Below are 22,927 nucleotides of genomic sequence, written 5' to 3' on the forward strand. Positions count from 1 at the left end.
AAATCAGAGTTCCATTGAGCGTTTCTGGAATTTATACAACATTTGTGTTTTACTATGATCAGAGTTAATGATAACACAGTGCTTGTTAAGTAATGCCTTCTTTATTAATTGAGGCAATTACATTTTCACCATTCTGAAATCAGGGCATCTGATATGTTAGCAATGAAAATGTAAAATGAGAGTAGTGGAATATTTAAAACTTTTTGATTCTTGGTATCTGGGAACATTGCATCAGTAAAACACTGTGATGTCAAAGGCAGCATGAAGAGAATTCCTTATATTACTGCCTTTTCTGTTTCCTAGTGTATTTATAGCCATATTTAAGCAGGGGCTTTCAAGAATCAGCAGTGTTGAGGTACGTTTCACTACAAATGGTCACCAGAGATGTTTGAGATTCAGGTACAGTGTCACACAGAAATTATGGCTCAGTGACGTTCCAGCATCACTGCAGTAAAACACAGTTGTGTGCCCTACCACTTTGTTCCTGCTGCCAGTGCTAGGTTGAATATATGGCATAAACTATTTATTAGCCCTTACTTAACAATCCAGAGATGTAGTAGGGAATGAGGTATCATGGGGAGAGGAAGAGTATCCATTTGCTTTTTGCACTGCCCTGCATTCTTGCCATGTGGCATTTTCCCACTGGCAGCAGTAAAGGACTAGAAATAGGTTATCACTTAAGATGTCAGTGGACCATGATTTGTGTACTTTTTGGGTACTAGCACATTTCAGAATATTTCAAAATATCTGAACAATTAGAAGAACTACTAATTTTTCAGTAATGTAATAGTCTGTTCCAAATTTGATTTTGGCACCTCAGAGAAGCAGTGTGCAGTTACACAGAGTCAGTGTGGCACTTCCCATGCACTGAACAGAGACTGATGTGGCTAGACTTCTCTGAAAATCTAGACACTAAAAAAACCCTGTTTCTGAAGTTGAATCTTTAGGTGTATTTTTCTTCAGAGTCAGTACTGAGCCACTGTTCTAGGATGTCTTGTTTGTGAAGCATAAAGGCAAGGTCTTGATTAAAGGCCCAATCTGAATCGTCTGGCCAAGTTTTGTCCGCCTAAAAACTACCTACAGATTAAATCAGCAATGCATTAGAATCATAGAAGTATACAATGGTTTGGGTTGGAAGGGACCTTAAGGATCATGCAGTTCCAACCCCCCTGCCATGGGCAGCAACTCCTTTCACTACACCAGGTTACCTAAAGCCTCATCTGACCTGTCCCAGAGCATTCCCTGCTTTCTTTCCAAAGCACCTTTATGGTGACTGGATCCTGCTGCTTTTTCAGTGATAAGTACACCAGAGTACAATGAAGTATTTCACAAGATTTCAGGTTGTAAAAAGACTTTCTTTTGTTAATGATGAGCTGCAGCAGGTTGCAGCTGCATTTGCTACTCGTGCACCATGGGAAAAAGTAGTTGAGCTGTATAGTAACAGTGTATACACATGTGCATAGATGTTCTTTGTGAGTAAATATTCTTCCAACAGAGATAAGCAGCCAGATTCCCACTTTTTTAAAATGTCTGCCCAGACTGTGGTCAGTAGTATTACCTTGACTATGTGCCTTACAAGCCAGTCTGGGTGGAGGAAAGATCTACATGTTTACGAGCAGTAGTTTCATGCCCTGTATTTCAAGAGCATCAATAAGATATGCGGAACTGGCTAAACTTGCCTGGTACGGTATGCTTTTTGTTGATTTACTTTATTCATCTATCATTTTTCCTATTATAAAAAGCCCCAAACAATTATAATGATGCTGGTTAGTCTAATTGGCTAGCTTACTCTATGGTACCTATTTAAGAAGAGTTTGTTTTTTATTTCCACTCTCCCAGACAAACAAAGGTCAGGAATAGTCCTAATCCATGCTCTGTTCCTCTATCATGAGTAGGACTAGAGAGACATTAAGAGACTGTTAGAAGAGGACTCTTGGGGTCAGGCTGTGATGGCAGAGCACGTGAACTTCTAGGAGTGTAAAAGCAGATGGAAAAGCTCTTGTTGGGACAATCAATGGAGAATTGCATGTTGATGCTGCAGGGTGGTTCAGGTGCCCCTGCTTTGTCAGGTGCTGTGACTGGACACATCAGTGTTCCTAATACAAGCTCTGAGGGCTATAAAAATCACATGGATCCTTTCAATTTTGTCAAAAAGTTGGTGTTCAAAATGCCACCATCAGCCTAAAAAAAACTTAGCTCCCCCCCTTTACTGCAAGGCACAGTGTAGAAAGTCATTTCACTTTCTTTTGGAGCAGTACCATGGTTTGGATGTTACCTGCCTCATAGATGCAGTGCTGATTCAGTCTCCTCTCCAATGCACAGTTCATGTTTTTCCCTGCCCATATAATGACACATGATGGGGTGATTAAATACGTACACTTGTCTCTGACAGTGACATGAGAAAAGGTGAGTAACCTTATTGACCAGGCATAGAGGTAGTAATTGGTAGTTTAGACCTGAGTTCTAAGAAAACTATCTGGTTTTATGGGTAATTCAGTCCTCAATTGTGGTCCCTAGTTGCACTGATGTGTTATCTATCTTCTTGTCTACAACTATAAACATACACATTTTGAGAGGGAGAAGAGTGGAATATGTACTTTTATTTTAATCCCTATCTATTCTTTTCAGTGCTAAAATAGTGTGAAAATGAAAACATAACTATTTAAATTCAATCTGGTCCTTTTCAAAAGAATTTACAACATAAATGATTCTTTTTACTGTACTGAAGAGATTGTATTTCTTCAACGTACCTTGTCCTTAGTAACTTTTGAAGTACTCCCTAGCTGTTGAGCAACAGACTTGATACAGATAATGCCCATTCCACATAAGAAGTGGCACTCAGTTTTTCCAGTGTCCTAATATGGTATGTCCTAATATGATGTTTCAATGTAGTTTTACTACTAACTGATTTTGTTTGTGGAACAATGTTATATTTAATAAAATTTAGTTATATTTAGATCTGGAGAAAGATGAAAACATTGCTCAGATAAATGATTTTGGAGCACATTTTTTTTAAGGTGTGTTTCATTTCATTCCTCCAAAATGTTTATTATCCTTGTACTGCCCAGCATAATGATCTCTCAAAAATAAACAATGTAAGTGAATTGATTCCTCCAAGGAATATTTTGAGCTCTATAACTTGAATTTCATAAAGTTTTGCCCATTTTATTCCTTATTCTTCCTTCTTGATGTATTTTGGTTCCATAAAACTAATCAAGCAGAGTTGAAGTGAATAATAACAATAAAAGAAAGCTGAAGCTTGCCCACTGTGTTTGAATTCTTGCAAGCTTGTTTGTTTTTCAGATTTTTAAGCGTAACTCTGTTCTCAGCTGTAGTACACGCACACACCCTGAGGATCTAGTAGCTATATCCTTGGCAGTAACATAGCTTATGGAAATACATGACTCAAATTCTTGAGCACCTTGGCACTCTCTCCTTCTTCTTGAAGACCCTTTATCTTTGTTTTTTTTTGTGCCAAACTTCAGTATAATTTGAAAATACATTGACTGTAGTAAATGATACGTGTTGACTGAGAAAGCAAGAGAAGACAAATAAAGCTGTAGTTCTATTCTGAGCTTAGAGCAGAGGGCAATTCAGATAGCTCCAATAACTAGTGCCACAGGAAGTAACAAAGATCCTGTTGTTTCTTGAGAGTGTGAGTAATGTTGTCAGCTTATTCTGTCTCTCTTTCTTTACTGTAAGGGGTCAGTTAGTGAGTAGGTTAGGTGGGATATTTACTTTAGGTATCCCAAAGGTAGACTCATAAATCTGAGTTTGTCACCTTGCAGTGCACTGACAATGGAGAGAAGCATGCACCTAACCTTTCAAAGCCATTTAACCACATAGCATAAGATAAATTACCCTCCTAATATAAAGAGTGTTGTATCACCCCTGCTTCTTCCTTGCTGGGCTCTAAATCTTAATATTGATTTCCCCTCATTAAACTGGTTAACTTAATCCAATATTATGTAAAATCAATAGGTCTGGTTTGTGTTCAGCATTAACCATTGTTGAATGAGATGTGTCTATGGATACCTATTTTACTGTCATCTAAAATAGTTACTGTTCTTTCCAGTTCTGGAAGAATCCATCAGTTTTGTCTCTTGAAACCCAATGTGTGTTTCATTCCCCTTTGATCCTACCTGCACTGTAGTCAGCTCACCATGTTAAGGTGGCAGGTTCTTGGTTTGCATGCCAATGGCTCCAGGAAATTTTTTTTTTTAATGCTGACAAACTGTGTTGCTATACTTTAATACCTTGTCTTCTGTGCTGTGATTGAAGAGATAGTGGTGGAGCTCCTGGATATTCAGATATTGCTCATGGTTCCCTTTCAGGTGGGAAAGGGAATATAGAGGCCTAGTGACAGCACAGTGCATGTCAAGACTACACTGACTACACGGTACAAGACTACAAAGGTTACGCATTAACAAAGGCCAGAGATAAAACTTGACAGTAGTTTCTGTATATTTCTTGGCAGCATTTCTTTGATGTTTATCAGAAGCTTTTTCTTAACTGGATTAATGAGAAAGTGTGAAGCAGTGTTGTTAAATAATTGTTCTTCTTCTTCAGGGATGGATGGCCATGTTGGAGAGCTATCCATTTCCTTTCACAGTTTAGGGGGAGAGTGAGCTATAGAATCTTAAGATGAAATTTTTTTAAGCCAGAAAAGCCTGCCCCTTTAGACTTCACAAATACATGGAGCTATGTCAGAAATGAGCAATGACAAAAAAATATACCCTCAGAATTATCTGTGAACTAAGTGACTTCTCTGCTGCAGATGGCCTTCCTGAGAGTTCCTCTCTCTCAGAATTTCGTTCACTAGGCCAATATCAGGAGCCTGGTGCAGATGTATGATGAATTTTGATAATTGTTTTCCTGCCATTAATCAGTTCTTCTTGAGTTGCTTCTTTTCAAGCTGTGAGTTCTGCTGACTCTAGAAAACCAAAATCTGAAGGTAAAGGAAAAAGCAGTGGCAACCTGCATTCCAATATATACATCCAGATCCAATCCCTTGACAGCATCTTTAACAGCTGGTGCATTTGATTCCAAGGTTGATTCCAGAAATAAAATACTGAACTAAGCTGATGCTTACTCCAGATCACCTTCTCACCAGCTTCAAAAAAGAAATTCACTTTAAATGTAAGTCCCAGTTAACCAAGTATAGCTTTTGGGATCTGGAACATCATATCTTTAGGATTCTTGTTTTATTTTATTAAAAAAAAAAACACCCAGGAAAACAACAACAACAAAACAAAAGAACCCAACAAATCAAAGCCAACCCTCTCTCTATTCCTTAAGTTAATTCCTGGGTGTGAAGTATTGCCATCATCTTATCCATTCAGCTACTTGAGGCAGTGCCACCTGCCAAAATGATTATCTGATCTTATTTCTGGAAATTTAGTTATCTTGTAACTAAGCCTCTACTTTATAAGCTTCCATATAAAATCCAGAGTTATTATTGCTAAATTGGAAGACTGCTTTTTTTGAAGTTGCTGGTGGAAACTTAACAAAGCTAAACGATGGAGTTGAAGTGATCTTCATTGTTGATTTTCTTCTCCAGAGATTAAGGTATCATTTACTGTAGCATGTGAAAACTTTCAGCATATCTGGGCTAATTGGTTCCATGTTGCACTTGTTTGTGTTACTTAAAGTCGTGTTCAGTGTAATGTCAGAAAAAGTCAATGAAGACCCATTTAATATTCTGGGGCTGGACAGTAAATAGATGACAAAGTAGAAGTTCTCATCTAGCCCAATTAATGTACTTCAAAATATTTCAAAATTTCAACAGCCACATCCAGGGTTGTTGACCTTGTTTTGCTTGGGTATTCACAAACAATCATGTAGGGTCCATTTAAATGAATAAACTGCATTTTAACTCCAGCCTTTATTATTACTTCTGATCACATTTGCTGATAGGACAACATAGAGGCAAACAACAGATATGTTAAGCAGCTCCCTTAATTAGTGCTTCTGAGTACCACCTAAGGGAGTGAGTATTAGATCGGTAGTTTATATCATGCTTGATTAATAGTGGTATAGACTTACTATTTTAATAAGTGAGGCCTCATCTAAATAATTTCAGCAGATGCCATAGTAGCTCTTTCACTGTCAAGCAAATTTTGGTGATGATTCACCAGCCATTGGTTTAGATATGGCTTCCATAAATGTTGTTTCATTTCCTTTGGCATAAATACTTGCTCAATGGGTCAGAGCAGCTGCACTTTTTAAAGAGAAAATAGAAAGCTACAAATATTTTTATGTAGCCATCATTCATTCCATATGCTGCTTGACAGTCCATATGTTCTGTGATGTCTCAAAGCCTTGATACCTGCTTTACGTGGAGATACATATTTCCTGCTAACATTTGCATAGGTTTGTACAGGAAGAATCGAAGCGATTCTTAAGAGTAAGCACACAAATGTCAATTCTGCTTTCACAGTGCATATTATATGTGCATCTAATTCTGCTGTGTAGCAAAGAGCAATAAAGCAATTGTACAGCACATTCCAGGGTAGTGCTGATGCTGAGAGAGCATCCGGGACTGACATCCTGCTCAGAGCCAGGAAAGAAGTAGAAGTCTCTTCAGCACATACAAAAGAGAAACAATAGACCTGAGTTCTCTGCAGATTGTTTAGTGGAGGGGTAGGTCTTGGTCTAGTATACATTTATCCTGGAGAAGTGGATGATATTCTTAATGTACATCCCCACAAAATTTGACTATACTTCAATTATTTCTGGTACTTCTCAATTATTATAGCAGTAAGTGTGGTTTTGTTATTTTTTTTTTCCTGCAGACTACACTAACTCTATTCTTAGATGAACCAGAATAAACTGTCAGGAAAACATGACTCTGGTTTCAAGGGAATGAAAGAATTATTTCTAGCTAATGATAGTTAGCCCAATGTCTTTTCACTCCATGGTCTTGGTCTGCTATGGTTCAAGCTGGTCTCTGAAGTCAGCTTGGTATGGATGTATCTATGTTGCAGTACAGATGCCAGCGACTGCTGTGTAATGACAGGGGAGAGGAACAATCTGTGAAATTTGTTGTGGGAACATTATTTAAACCAGGCCCACATTGCACTTCAAGAGAATGCTTAACTTGGAGTTTAGGGTTAAACAAGAAGAAGAGAGTGGCATGAGTGGAGCTTGCTGAAGGCTTCTTAGCAACCTTAAGTATTGCAAAGGAGGATGAGAGGTGCAAATATGGCTTCAAAAACCTGTGTGTTGGTGGGGCAAGGAGAAGTCTTTGTCCAGCATCACAACTTATGTCATTCTATGGGGGCCCTATCTTCTCCTACCTAGCATACACCTGTTCCCTGTACCTTCCTTGAATCATCATGCCCCTTTTTCTTCCCCACAGTTGCCTTGTCAGCCCTTTTCTCCACCTCTCTCACCTGCCCTCTCACAATAAACACTTTTTTTTCCCACCTTATCCCAGAAGCACATTTTTTCTTCCTTCTGAGAGTCTGACAGGATTAGTATGTGGAGCAAAAGACTCTGTGGCTTCCTTGGTCAAGGTAGTAGCAACAAACCACCCTGAGAGGCTGGAGGTACTGCTCTAGACACCCTTTCTTTTCCCAGCATCAACAAAGTATATATGAATAAAAAGCAAGAGCTAACTTTTCTAGCTAGAAAGGACAATGCTGGTGCCTCATCAGCATTAACAAAAACGTTTGCCTCTTCAGGCTACTGACTACTTTGCCTCCTGCTTTCACCTGTCTGCACAGTTGCTTTTCAGAAACGATCTTACTTTTTGGGCTCATCTGATTGCTGTTGGCCAAGATTGTTGTCTAGAGAGGGCCTTTGTGGGTGTATGCTCCACCTGCTTGCCAGAACATACTGCCAGGGTGAACTTTTGAATTCAAAGTACAGATTATACCTTGGGGGCTTTTTGTCTTCAGTTGGTGACTTTATAAAGCAGTTTCACTTGACAATGTTGTGTTAGTTTAGCTCCTCCCTATTTACCTAGAAGTGTGTTTTTCCTTACGCAGAAGTCAAACAATAAATGACAGGAAGGACTGTGTTAGGCTGAGGGTCTGCACAGGGACTAGAGAAACTTGGAATGCTGTTTTTGTTATACACTTCCTGTAAAATGGAGATAAGAAGATAGGTGAAAGTATGAGAATTTCAGATAATCTTTTATTATAAATATATTTATAGGGAACTGCTTTTACAGGAATTTTACAGAAATATTTACAGAAATAATATCCAATTCTGTAGTTATTCTGGTAAACAAAATTCAACTTGTCTTTGTATTTTCAAGGGCAGCTTTCTGTGCTTTCCATATGAAGTTTCTAGCTTTAAAACACGTTTCACTTGGTTGACTGATATGCAAATCATAAACATTAGAACAGGAAAAAAGAGAGAGATGAAAAAGTATTGTGCCCTGCACCTGGGTCGGGACAATCCCAAACACAAATACAAGATGGGCAGAGAATGGATTAAGAGCAGTCCTGAGGAACAAAACTTTGGGGTGTTTTAGTGTTGATGTTGAGAAGATCAATGACCATGTTCACTTGCAGCCCAGAAAGAAGTCCATATGCTGGACTGCATCAAAAGGACCATGACCAACAGGTCTAAGGAGGTGATTCTGCTTCTCTACTCTGCTCTTGTGAGACACCACATGTAGTACTGCATCCAGCTCTGAGGCCTGCAACATAACAAGGACATGGAGCTGTTGGAGTGAGTCCAGAGGAGAGCCACAAAGTTGATCAGAGGGCTGGAGAACTCTCCTATGAAGACAGGCTGAAGAGTTGGGCTTGTTTAGCCTGGAGAAGAGAAAGCTCCAGGGAGACCTTAGAGCAGCCTTCTAGTACCTAAAGGGGGCCTATAAGAAATCTGGAGAGGGACTTAGTACAGGGGATTGTAGTGATAGGACAAGGGGTAATATCTTTAAACTGGAAGAGGGTAGATTTAGATTAGGTATTAGGAAGAAGTCCTTTAGTGGGAGGGAGGTGAGTCACAGGAACAGGTTGCCCAGAGATGCTGTGGCTGCCCCATCCCTGGAAGTACTTGAAGGCCAGACTGGACAAGGCTTTGGGCAACCTGGTTTAGTGGAAGGTGTCCCTGCTTGTGGCAGGAGGAGTGGAACTAAATGATTTTTAAGGTTCTTTCCAACCCAAACCATTCTATGATTCTATAATAATAGTAAACTAACTCATTTTTGAATTTGTACAAACATGCTCTCATAGATGCCATTGCCTGTTTGACGACTTAATGAATAGAAGGACTGTTTCATTGTACCTTTCCAACAAAGTAATCAAGAAATAAAATAAATAACACTTTTAATAATTGCGTCATCTGAAATTGACATCTCTTAGCCCTGGAAATACTTTCAAACTTCTTTAGTTAAGTACATGAATGATATCTCAAATATTGGCGTTTCATGATGATGAAAAACTGACATACCTAACTGCGGTCTTAATTTTCAGCAGTAAGATCATTCCTTTTCATCTTGCATTGCTATTTTTGATTCCTTTTATTTTACTTTTTTTTATAGGGGGGGAAAGAGGAGAAGAGAGATACTGAGCTCCAGTTTTGAGGATTTTTTGTTGTATTTTTACAAACACAGAAAGTTTTAAGTTTTTTTTTTCTGTTTTCAACAAAAGTGATTAATTCAAATATTAGTCATTGCTTATGTGGCAACTCTAAAACTGTGCAAGAAAATTTAAGCTATGTGATGCTCTGATAATTACATTAAATTTGAACTGTTCTTTGTAGGATGCTTCAAATGCTCTTGTGTGCAGTTGAATGTCACTTGAAGAGTCCTCAAATATTTTGCATGTAAGAAAACATAATAATAGGCAGGCTGCACCTAAAACAGTTATGCTCTCTGAATCCTTTGATGTTGGAGAGATTGGATGCCGGTTAAATTCAGTACTTAAAATGAGAATGTAAGCTACATTTTGCTGTTGAATTTATCAAAGAGCACATGTGCATTCCTGTCCTGTTTGTGTGGAAGTCCAGAGCTGGTACAAATCATAATGCCTCCAAGTCAGTCCTTACCTGCCCCTAAGTCTGCCCAACCCTGGAAGTGGAAGATGATGCAGATCATTCTTTGATGCTGGAGATCACAGGGTGGTTTTTTTACAGGTTACTTGTTAGTTTTCAATGAAAAAACTTTCTTTTCCTGCCTTCCCTTAATGAACATAAATGTGAGTCATCATAAATTTTTTGTCTTGACTTCCCAGTCCTGTGGGAGTGGAAGGTGAAATCTGTGACTACAAGAGTTAGTTTCCCTGTTGCATGGGTCATCTTGCTCAAAGCTTTTTTTATGTGTGAGGGTTCTACACACCTGCTTACACTCAGCTGTTAAAGAACTGCTGTTTAAGCACTGTGGGAAAGAATATCCTGAATATATCAGTGGGGTCACCAGTCCCTGGTAGGTCCAGGAAAAATTAGTAGGGTTAGAAAATGCAAAATATAATTAAATGTGAATGTTCATTGGCACCAAGTTTCTCTGTGAATTAATCTAATCCACATAAATTGATTTTAAAGGAAAAGAATGAGTCATAGAATAGTTAGGGTTGAAAAGGACCTTAAGATTATCAAGTTCCAACCCCCTGCTATGGACAGGAATACCTCATGCTAAACTATGTCACCTAAGGCTCTGTCTAACCTGGCCTTGAACACTGCCAGGGATGGAGCATTCACAACTTCCTTGGGCAGCCCATTCCAGTGCCTCACCACCCACACAGTAAAGAATCAATGAAAAAGTATCAGAACTTATTTTAAACTGTCCCTTTATGGGTTAATGATTAAAGTCTAGTTATTCATATATTGCATATGCACAGAAACAAATCTGAAGTTGATCTGAGTCGCACATCTGTGTTCTGAAGAGCTGCATTTTCCCCCTTCAAAATTATCCAGACAAAAAAGCTAGTCAGGTTTCACATATTTCATAAGAAACAGACGATGAGAGTGAGTTTTAAACCAGCAGCAAGTAAATCACCTCATTTTCATTGTTTCAACATTGCAAACCAGTTTGCTGCCAGCTTGGATTTTCTAATTTTGATTTAAACACATGACTTCTAATGACTTTGTTGGGTGGTGGGACTGAGGGATTTATGGTGCCCTTGTATGTGGGACTCTCATCACTGTACGGCAACCCTGTCGGTTTTGTGACAGAGTCTGTTTGACTGGTGCTGGATTTATGATAGAAATAATTCAGAACAGAGTAATAATTTTCCCTTGGCAATTACACTACCATTTGGTACTTTGTCCCTAAGGGGAAAATGAATGTGCTGGGATCTGTCCATAAGTTCAGCGGCTCATTGTAAAGAACAAATCAAGGTCAGAATGCAGCTGAATGCACGTTGATGTTTCATAATATAATCTAGATCTCCTGTTTTTATCTGATTCATTAAAAGCTCATGTAATGTAAAGATTATTTTTGATTGCCATGAGATTTTTAGTGAGAATACTTTATGAGGGTCATTTCATTATCATGTTCAGTACTTTCTTTTCATTGCTTCTTTTCTCTGAAGCCATGGCCATCCTAGCAATTTCTTCAGTGTAAGCATAATAGCACCTTGCTGAGGGTTGGTGCCTATGATATTATATAATGTCATAAGCTGCTTAATATATATATATTAACTTTTGAAAGGTCTTTTTCTACCTCTGCCCTTGTTGTAAAAATGGGATATCACTTTTCACAAAAGTTCGTCAGCAGCCTCTTTAGAGAGAAGGAAGAAGGAAGCTTATAGAAGGTGGAAGTGAGGGCAGGTGGCCTGGGAGGAATACAGGGACATTATCTGGGAAGCTAGGGATCAGGTCAGAAAAGCTAATGCCCAGTTAGAATTGAGTCTGGCCAGAGATGTCGAGGATAACATGAAGGGCTTCTATAAGTATATTGTAAACTAAAGACAGATTAGGGATAATGTGGGTCCTCTCTGGAAGAAAATGGGAGAACTGGCTTCCCTCAATTTGGAGGAAACTGAGGTTCTCAGTGACTTCTTTGCTTCAGTCATCACCAACAAGTGCTCTGACTACACCACCCAAGTCTTGGAAGACAAGTGAAGGGACTGGAAGAATTAAGACCTTAGGCCCACTGTAGGAGAGAATCAGGCCTGAGATCATCTTAAGAACCTGAATGTGGACAAGTCCATGGGACCTTATGATATACATGTGCAGGTCCTGAAGGAACTGGTGAATGAAGTTGTGAAGCCACTGTCCATCACATTTGAAAAATCATGGCAGTCAAGTGAAGTTCCTGATGACTGCAAAAGGGAAATATAACCTCAATTTTCCAGAAGAGGAAAATGAAAGACCCAGGGAACTACAGACCAGTCAGTTTCACATCTGTGCCTGGAAAAATCTTGGAGCAGATTCTCCTGGAAGGCATGCTAGGGCACATGAAAAACAATAAGGTGCTTGGTGACAGCCAGCATGGCTTCACAAGGGGAAAATCCTGCCTGACCAATTTGATGGCCTGGGGCTATGGAACTGATGGACAGGGGTAGAGCAGTCAACATCATCTACCTAGACTTGTGTAATGCATTTGACACTGTCCTGCATGACATCTTTGTCTCTAAATTGGGGAGACATCAATTTGATATATGGACCACTTGGTGGATAAAGAACTGGCCGGATGGCCATATACAAAGAGTTGTGATCAACGGTTCAATGTCCAGCTGGAGACCAGTAATGAGTGGTGTCCCTCACGGATCAGTGTTGGGACCAGTCTTGTTCACCATCTTTGTCGGTGACATGGACAGTGGGATTGAGTGCACCCTCAGCAAGTTTCTGATGACACCAAGCTGTGTGGCTCGGTTGATACACTGGAGAGAAGGAATGACATCCAGAGGGACCTTGACACGCTTGTGAGGTGGGCTGATGCCAACCTCATGAAGCTTAACCATGACAAGTGCAAGATCCTACACCTGGGTCAGAGCAATCCCAGGCACAGCTACAGGTTGGGCAGAGAAGAGATTCAGAGCAGCCCTGCAGAGAAGGAATTGGGGGTGTTAGTCAGTGAGAAACTGAACATGAGCCAGCAGTGTGTGCTTACCTCCCAGAAAGCCAACCGTATCCTGGGCTGCATCAAGAGGAGCGTGACCAGCAGGTGGAAGGAGATGATTCTGCCCCTCTACTGTGCTCTTGTGAGACCTCACTTGGAGTATTGTGTGCAGTTCTGGTGTCCTCAACATAAAAAGGACATGGAATTGTTGGAAGAAGTCCAGAGGAGTGCCATGAGGATGATCAGGGGACTGGAGCACATCCTGTGTGAAGACAGGCTGAGAAAGTTGTGTCTGTTCAGCCTGGAGAAGGCTGCGTGGAGACCTTATAGCAGCCTTCCAGTACCTGAAGGGAGCCTACAAAGATGCCAGAGAGTCTTCCTCAGGGGCTTTAGTGATAGGACAAGGGGTAGTGGGTTCAAACTTAAACAGGGGAAGTTCAGGTTAGATATAAGGAGAAAGTTCCTTACTGTGAGGGTGGTGAGGCACTGGCATATGTTGCCCAAATTGGTAAATGCTCCATCCCTGTCAGTGTTCAAGGTCAGGTTACACAGAGCCTTGGGCGACATGGTTTATTGTGAGGTATCCCTGCCCATGTTAGGGGGTTGGAATTAGATGATCTTAAGGTCCTTTCCAACCTTAACTATTCTATGATTCTGTGATTCTATGACATAAAAACCTGCTGCACAAAGATGTTTGTCTAGAAGTAATCTATCTAATAACTAAAAAGATCTTTTTGCTAGTCTGTGTTCCTGTTCTCCTGTTCTCCAGTTCAGTTCAGCAGACAACTTTGAAATTAGGAACACAGATAAGACGCATCTCATGTGGTGCCTTGTTTTAGCACATGCTAAAGTTGTCATGTGAAATGGTGGCTGTGGAATGATTGACATGCTGATCAATTGATGGGTAAGGACAATTAGATAAAAAGTGATAAAACAGTGAAGTGTTTCCAATGTGATCTTTTTGGTTAAATTTTGCTTTTGTAGTCATGTCTCAATATGATGAATGCTGGCTTAGAGATGGCTTGTAGAGGCTCTTTTTAAGTCTGGGCTTATTTCTGTGTGACGAGTGATGTAAATAATCTAGAATCTAGAGTACAGTATACAGGGTTCTTGCTTTTTGTAGTTTATACTTGAACCTACATAACAACAGTTCATTTAGGACATTAAATTGATCTGTTGGTAGTCTTCTGTGAATATTTACAGGGCCAAAGACTGGAGTTACAATGTTCTTATTATTATGCCTCTAGGAAGAGGAGTGTTGAAATTCTAATGATCATTGGATATCCATTGCTAGAGGCCTATATAAACAAAACTGGACAAATTTTTTGCTATGAATGGCATTGATATGCACCTGCTTTGGGTAGGGGAGGGACTAGATGTGTTCTTAAGTTAGCTTCCAGTGTTTTCAATCCAGATGCTGTAGGTGAAGTTTTGTAAACTTCTTAACCTGCACTTGAGAAGTACTTAGCCTGAACATCAATATACAACTGTCCACTGTTTATGAATTGACATCACTTGATTTGACTATTTTATCTGTTAAGATACTCGCCAAGGCTATCCCAGACTCCTTTGCAGAATTTTTTCAGTGGTAGGTTTGTGCTTGCTGAGATTCTCAGGTGGATACTGGAGACATAGCTGGAGAAACCTTTTTCAGACCAGGCATAAGACCGGACATCACAGTATTTCTGCAGTGTTTATGTTTGTTATCTGGTTTCAGTATAGCCTATAATCAGTTATTGCCTGAGTGACAGAAAATATTTCAATTTTCCTCTGAGATGGCTAAGCTGGAATAGAACCTTGTCTCAGCCCTGGCTCTTGTGTATTTGGACTTTGGCAGGCAATATCTGATAGTAATTCTGCTGGACTTTAAGGATAGAAATATGATTGATGGCTAAAAAGACACAAGAAAAATAAGGATTTCTGCCACTGACCTTCCAGTGACATTGTTGGAAGAGAGAGTGATAAATCCAGCTGCATGTGTAGAGTATATACTTAACTAATGTTATACTCTATAGTGCCTTTGAATAAATATTTCCAGACAGGGAAGTTATTTTATATTCTTTCCTTTAATGGGAAGGTTGCTACTGTGACTTTTATTATTTTTTTAGTAGTAACTGTTAAACATTTCTGTTCTGTTGAGCATTTCTGTGAGTCTGTTGTTTTCTGCCATTGCTCAGAGAGATACTCCGAACAGACTCATTCTGTGTTCTGTCTTCTTTTCTCATCTTGGTACTTTCCTGCTCCATAAATGACACAAGTGATTTCATTCAGCAGTTGTCAGCCAGCTGGAGGTGTGTGTTTGTCACATATCCTGTGACACTTGTGAGTCTTTGACCATTCCTTCCTTGTTTGATTTTCTGGCCAGATCCTCTGTAACCATCTTTGAAAGGTTCTCTTGATGAAGGTGAATCCCAGATGTGTGCCAGCACCCCTTGGCTGATGAGAGAGTTTGCCACTGTTCAAGAGGCAGTACATCTTGCTGGATGCAGTATCCCCTAGGAAAGAGAAGTCTTGAAATTACTCTTAGTGCTGATCAAGCCTTTAATGTAAAGTTATGGAATACGATTGTAGTAAAATACAAAGCTTAAGAAACCAAACACTGTGCTTTGTGGAGATGCAGGATACTAGAACATAGCTCACCACAGTCAAGGTGCTTTGGCTATTTTCTGTCTTCTGCTAACCTGATTGTCATGATAGACTTGTCCTAGGACAAGTCACACAGGTCCTAGACCTGTGATCTAGGTTCTAGGACTTTTAAGTCCGTTTTACAGTTTCTGGTTTATCCCTTTTGTGGTTTCGGGTCAGAGCTTCTTGTATCCTATTTTCCAAACTATGAATACCAAAAAATTAGCAACCTTACCAAACTCTTGCCTTTTTTTTTTTTTGTGAATGAAAATACAGCTTTTTAAGCTGTTATAGAAATGTAATGTTTGATGACATATATGCCACATTCCACACAAAAAGGTAAATCAATGAATGTACTTATCTTGACAGAATGGACAGAATTACAGAAACAATATAATGGCAAATACTCTGTGAGTGTGGTGTATTTGGAATAAGAAGTTCATAAACATGGCTTAGTGGCTGAGGGTGAACGAATAGTACGATCATAGTTTTCTGTAGGCGTCCATACAATAAAATAATGTAGAATATAAAGAACATCCTGCCATGGCAAAGTTGCTAAAACACTTCTGTTTTCTCTGGGGAAGTGCTCCTATCTTAACTGCCACTGTAAGAGGATTTTTGATATGTCTCTGCTCAAGTTCTCTCAGAAGTCCAGCCTAGCAGCTGTACTTGAAAGGTATTAACAACATGTGCTGACAGAGTTTATCATTGATCATAGCACCCATAACCACTTTCCCTGATCTGAAGTGATGAATTTGTTGCCATTTATATAATAATATCATTCACAAGGACCTCTCCTTATCCCTATTCCTGCTCTCGGGACTGATTCGAACTTTCCCACAATCTGTTTTTGTAAGAAGGAATAGACTGTTAAGGAAACAACAGTAAAAGTGGGGGACAGCAGGAGAGGAAGGCATAATTGCATGGGCTGATGAATTTGGAAGTTAGAAGCAGTGACTGATGAGAGTAACAGTTCCTGTTGTGAACAGGATGAGTATCATCAGCTAAGTATCATGATTTTGAAAATGATTAGGAAAACCAAGAGCTCAGGAATAAGAGATAGATCTCCCTGAGTCACTTCTTACATGTCTTTATGAGGAGGTTAAGCTTAAAAAGAAATAATCTGTTTGGTTTGCGATGATGATTTCCTTTTCGCACTTAGCATAGAGAGATTTAATTTTGGAAGCATATTCCTAAATGTCCATTAGTATAGCTATAATAAACATCCTTCTGTTTATTCCTTAAGCAGCATGTTACCTAGAGCTATTTCTCTTGTTCCATACTCCAAGCCTTCTCATGTCAATCAAATTATCAGTAACAATAATCATAGATCCCATTAGGAACTAATTACACATATGCAACTTCAAGCTAGTTTACCTCTTTGCTAATGTTATCTCCAAGATTTTTAACTGCAGTCAATCCTGCTTGCTTCTAGCTCCGTAATTTTGGTTACATATCTTTACAAAATATTAAGACCTAGAACTCATCCTAATGATACTCTGTTGCTTCAGAAATAAGGAAGCTCTGTAAAATGGAGTAACCTTCTTCTTTTTGGTCTTTTATGACTAAAAAAAAAAGGTCAAAATTCTGATTGATTTATAAACACCTGAAAAAACATAGTTAATGTGGAAAGTGCTGGAACATCCTTAGTCAAAGTGATGTCACTGGATATGTTATTTCAAAAGGTAGCTTCAAAGGAGAGAAAAAAGAGGGGAAGATAACTGAAACCGAAGATGCTTCCTTGCCACTAGTTCTTCCCAATTGCCCATGGCCAGCAGAAATGTTCTCTGAAGCAAAATGTTTTGAGTCATTGATATTATGCAGACATCTTCCTATCCTACAAATCAGCAGACGTCTTCCTTTTGCTTTTTGCTTAAAGTCAGTTACTTCATTGTTCACGTCTTTCATAGCCACAGGATTCCATGCAAAGTATGGACAGCTTGTCTAGTTTTTTCATGTGTGTTCATGGCTTCCTTCATCCATAAGTATGCTTGCATGTGTTGGGAGTGACTGTGAGTTGCTGGTTTTTGTAAGGTTGTCTTTTGTCATTTTAATGTAATAAGTTTCTAATGCTTTTCTGTCTTTTAATTTCTTAAAAAAAAAAGGAAAAAAGTAATTTTTGCCTCATTGGGTATCTTCTGCAAAATCAATTTAACACTAGTATCTTTTATTGTGCAGAGCTGGTTATTTGCCTCAGAATATCCCTTTGGAGATTATCAGATACTTTTCAGAGGAGAAGGATTTTCTGCCTTGGCATGCTGCCAGCCGAGCTCTTTATCCTCTAGATAAATTGCTGGACCGAGCAGAAAACTACAACATCTTCAATGTAAGATATACAACCTTCCTTCCATCCATCCTTCTGTCCATCCTTGCTTGCTTCCTTCCATCCTTTCTTCCTTCTTTCCATCCGTCCTTCTGTCCTTGTTCCTTCCTTCTGTCCGTCCTTCCTTCCTTTCATCTGTCCTTCCATCCATCCTTCCTTCCTTCTGTCCTTCATTCGTTCCATCCATCCATCCTTCCGTCCTTCTATCCTTTTTCTTTCTCTTACTCCACCTCCTCTCATTGCCAGGAGTTAAGCTATTCCTAGTCATATACTGTAAATGACCTAGGGATATTAGCTTTCTTCTTAATTATTCTTTATTTAAACATAGCAATTGTCAAGCTTTGGTTCATTTGCATTTGAATAGTGATAACTGTTGTTTGAGGCATATATGATTAGCAGAAGGAAAGGTAATTATATATCCTATAAAATATTATGTCAAGTAAAGTATTTCACTTAAAAGAGCCAAAGTAATCTGTTTCCAGATTTTCTCTTGAGGAGCCCCACAACGATATTTAGGTTAATGCCCAAGCTCAACCTAAATGAAACTAAATGCGAACATAACTCAACAAGACGCATACAACTGAAGTGAAGATTTGTAGTCATTATTTCATCCAAAAAGCCATGTTGAATTCAATGCAGTTACCTTAATTAACAAGGATTAGATCTCTATTGAGTCAAAAGCCCATTCATAATTGGATCCGAAGAGACCAGTAACAGCTAGCACTACATAATTAAGATAGACTGACAAACATTTTAACATTTTACCTAAAAGTACATTGAAGCATGTTTTATAAAGTTCACAGGACTTGATTGCAGCCAGTGACACTTATGAACTCTTGCCTTTTAATTCATTAGGAATTTTATGGAGGCTATGTATTTTCAAAGGCCAACGTACTGTAATTTTATATAATTTTATAATGCCTTCAAATTTACAAACCCTCTAAAGCCTGAAATGCTTAAAGGTATTTTTTAATTTAAACATGGGTTTGCTTGTGAGTCTGTGTGCCCACAAACACACATAGTCAGACAACAGGAGGCTAGAGGTGGCTGCATGTATGTATATACATATAAAAGTACATACAAGTATATATATACACACACATACATAGAGCTACCTGCTGACATGGAAAAGAAATTTTGTAGAACAAATACTACAGATTAGTGAAGATACATTGAAATTCTTTATGAACCTACAGTGTAGGCCTACATGGAAACCAGAGCCATTATATAAAATGATGTAATAATTTGCATGTTTAGTCTGTTGTTAGCTGCACAGAAAAATTCTTATGAGCCTGCCATTGCTGTATCACTTTTAAACAAGGCTGTCTAAAGAAAACACAGTTTTGATAAATAAAACCAGTAAAATTCATGGCTGTGTTGTGTTTTATCACTACTGATGAGAGCTTTGCTAGCAAAGGTGATAACAGAAAATAAAAAGTCTTTTTAGTCACAGAATAATGTATCTGCTAGAGAAAGTTGCACTATGAATTTACTTTTGTGTTGACATCATATATACATGCACATGCATCCACAGTAATAAAATATATATTGGCCTGCGTGGGTCTTCATATCTCAGATATCTCTTTTTTCAGTCTGCAAAAGATTACCCTGTATACAATGATTTTCTTTCTTCACAACTTCTCAGAATATGTAAATATGTCTCCTGTGTAAAAAGTAAAAGTAACTAAAGTAAATCTTGGGCTTTTTTTTGTTTTTTAAGCACACCAAAAACCTTAACTTAAAACATAGTGTTATTAAATGTACAAAGCTTTTTTGCAGCCACATTGTTCTGTATGCTGAAGCTAATTGAATGTACTTCTGTAATGTTTATTGCTATGGCTATTAAACCAATATTCTTTAAAGAGTGTACATGTGCGTTGTAGTTGAGATTGGCTATAGAGTAGAAATTAAGCTATTGACACTCTTGCAGATTTTCAGTTGTGTATTGTGAGTTCAAAATAACATGTAATAAACTTTTAAATTGACGGGGTTTATGACAATAAATTGTCTTATACCAGGCGTCTAATCAAATAGCTGTTCTACAGACTACTCACTATAGCAATGAAAGGATTATAGGCAGACATGTTGCTTTGCTAAATGCAAATGAAAATCTTTGGAAAATCAGACACTGAGGTTGACAAACAAAAAAACCAACTAAAACTTCAATAGTCAGTATTATTTCAATCTTAAATAAGGAATAAAATTATCATTAAATATATTTTTCTTTCTTCCCTCAGGAGTATATATTAAGACAAGTTGCATCAATGTATCTCAAGCTTGGATGGCCAACGAATAATTTAAACAAATCTCTTGTTCAAGCATCATACCAACATGAGTACTGTTATATTTCTTTTTTTATTGTTTTTTTTTCTTTTTTTGTGGGATGTAGTTGTAATAATGTACTTTCCTAAATTTTGGTGTAATCTTCAGCATGTCATACTTTCCTAGCTCTATTGTTCTTCTGTTTTTCCTTTCTGGGTTAGAGGTAGAGCAGCAAGATGCTGTAAGATTAATTCCTCTTTCTTGAGTTTGGAGAACATGATTTCCTTAGCCTTAATTTAATATCTGACTGAACTGGATGTTTAAGAACTTGGATTTGTGACCACAGAGATCAGAAAGCATGCATAACTGTAAATGGTTTTGGTTCACAACCTTTCTTTAGTGTTGCAGCTGCTGTAGGCATTAAATTGACACTGAAATTTGTGTAGCTGGATTATCCCTGATATGTTGCCCAGCTATCAGTTGCTGCCATGCTTACAAAAATTGCTTTTTGTAAACAAAGACATTCACTAATGCAGCCTTGTGGCTTTCCTTAATTTGGACAGAGAGTTGCGTCGAGAAGTCATCATGTTGGCCTGTAGCTTCGGTAACAAACATTGTCACCAGCAGGCTGCAACTTTAATCTCGGATTGGATTTCTAGCAATAGGAACCGGTAAGTGGAACTGAAACGTGTATGTCCTGTTTCTCCTACTCAGAGGCAATACAGCTGGCATGTTTCCTTTCCTGCCTGCTCCCATCTGCAGTGCCCTGTTCTGCAGAGTGGTACAGAAGGAAGCAGAGGTCGCTGGCTGCTATTTAAGTCTGTGGGGCTTCAGAATGAATTATTCGAATTTGCATATGTGAGTGGGTGGAAGGGGCACCCATGTAGCCTCTGCCTACTCCTGATAAATTGCTGTTAGATGATTATATGCTAGAAGGCAAGAAGATGAGTTTTAAGGAGTGGTTTAAAAGAAAAAATATGAGTGAACAGCATATTGGCAGACAACTGTGGAGTCTGTGTCAGGGCAAGAGAGCAGAAGGTGCTAAGTGATAAAGCAACTGACAGAAGTTAGAGCAAGCAACAGTTGAGAAGAAAGAAAAGAGACAAAACAATGTATCTGAGGGAAATGTTATGAAGTACTTAAGGGTGAAGACTTGGAAATCAATGTGATTCAGGAACACGTGGAAAAGCTAATGTAAGTTTTCAGAGACAGGATGACAACTGATGTGTTGAGCATTAGCAGCAGTGTAGTGGTTTGACTGCGAATGCCTAAGTTTGTCTGTTTAGACACAGGTTTATTCAGCTGAGGCAAGGGGACATGGGCCATGGATGGCGTATGAAGTTTATACTTTAAAGGCAAGCATCTAAGAAATGTTAAATTACTGATAATACAAATATTTAAGTGTGTAGTGATCTATGGACAATAAGTGCAGGTTAAGCCCTATTGGTTATGACTTTTTGCGAAAGAATGATGGATTTTCTGATATGTGGAATGTGGGTGCAGAAGTATTCGCATAAGTACATGACATGATACTGTGGTTTGAAGGAAAATATTTTACTTTGATGTAAGAAAGAAAAGGAGAAGAGAAAAAGTCTTACAGTTTTAGTCCAAATCTTGTATTAGCTCTAAAGACATGGAGGATTTTTCAAAGACATGTTAGGCCACACAGGTGTTTGTTTGCAATTAAAATGTGTCTGTCTGTCTTTGGAATGTTTGAAAATCCTTTGCAGGCATACCCAGTTACATAAGTACCTGAGTGTCTTTTAAAACCAGCCATGAACCTTCCATGAATGGAAGTTGAATTTCTATATGAATTTGAAACTTCTGAAAAAATTGAATGTGCACCTTTCTGAAAAAAGGTTTCTGAAAAAACTATGAATGTGCACCTTTAAATAAGATGTGTGTGAGAAGGAGGGTTTTCTTGTGTAAGATGATACCAGATGTATTTACTATGAAATATATACCCAGGGTTTTATATGACCTCTTGTCATCAGCAGCAACAATCACTATGAAACTATTCAATGTGGAGATAAAAGAGAAAGAATCATTGGAAACAATCTGCAAAAGTAATTTACTTAGATATTCATTTGCAAAATTAGTTAATCAAACCTAGCACCATCTATTAGCATGCACAGCAGTAGATTATTCAGTGTTAAAAAGCTGACACCCTGCAAAGCTTTCTCCTATTCTGTGTCTTCATCCTTGCAAACAGGATTGAAGAAGGAAGCATCACAGGGAAAAAAAAAAAAAAGCTTATTGGTTTGCTAACAATAACAAGAGAGGAAAGGAATAAATTTAAGGAGCCATCTAAAGATTCATCTTAGCCTTTCTATGAGGCTATTCTTGGGAGCACAAGATTGTTGTTGCCAGCATATGACAAATATTATGATAAAAGCATCACAGCAGGGCAGAGGAAGAGAATAGGTGCAAAGTTAAGCAGTACATTTCTCCAAAGGAACGGTACAGTTTTGAAAAATAGCTGCAATAAATAATGTAATTATAGAATACAGATTGACAGGCAGCCGATAAATAGGGGTGCGACTTACAAAGAAGGCAAAGATGTGTTTTTATTTATTTATTAAGTTTATAGTATTTATTCAATTGCCCACCCCAGAATTTACCAGTTGCTATTCTCAGAGCAGTTTGACAAACTGAATGTAACTAACATATGAGCTGACTCATTTTCTATCTACTTAAATTGAAACAATATTGCAAAAGCTACTAGTAGTAGCAGCTTGATGGGCATAAAATCAGCTTAT

General features: G+C 38.5%; 1 protein-coding gene across 1 annotated transcript in view; it reads left to right on the forward strand.

The window, feature by feature from the left end:
• The window catches only part of TRHDE (thyrotropin releasing hormone degrading enzyme), a 213,510-nt gene that overhangs the window by 172,521 nt on the left and 18,062 nt on the right, over nucleotides 1-22,927 (forward strand). The window contains exons 13-15 of the mRNA XM_034063129.1: nucleotides 17,762-17,909; nucleotides 20,144-20,241; nucleotides 20,732-20,839. Coding sequence (XP_033919020.1) covers nucleotides 17,762-17,909; nucleotides 20,144-20,241; nucleotides 20,732-20,839 — 354 coding nt within the window. The remainder of the gene's footprint in view (nucleotides 1-17,761; nucleotides 17,910-20,143; nucleotides 20,242-20,731; nucleotides 20,840-22,927) is intronic.

The sequence above is a fragment of the Melopsittacus undulatus genome, chromosome 5 (assembly GCF_012275295.1).
Source record: "Melopsittacus undulatus isolate bMelUnd1 chromosome 5, bMelUnd1.mat.Z, whole genome shotgun sequence".
NCBI classification, from domain to species: domain Eukaryota; kingdom Metazoa; phylum Chordata; class Aves; order Psittaciformes; family Psittaculidae; genus Melopsittacus; species Melopsittacus undulatus.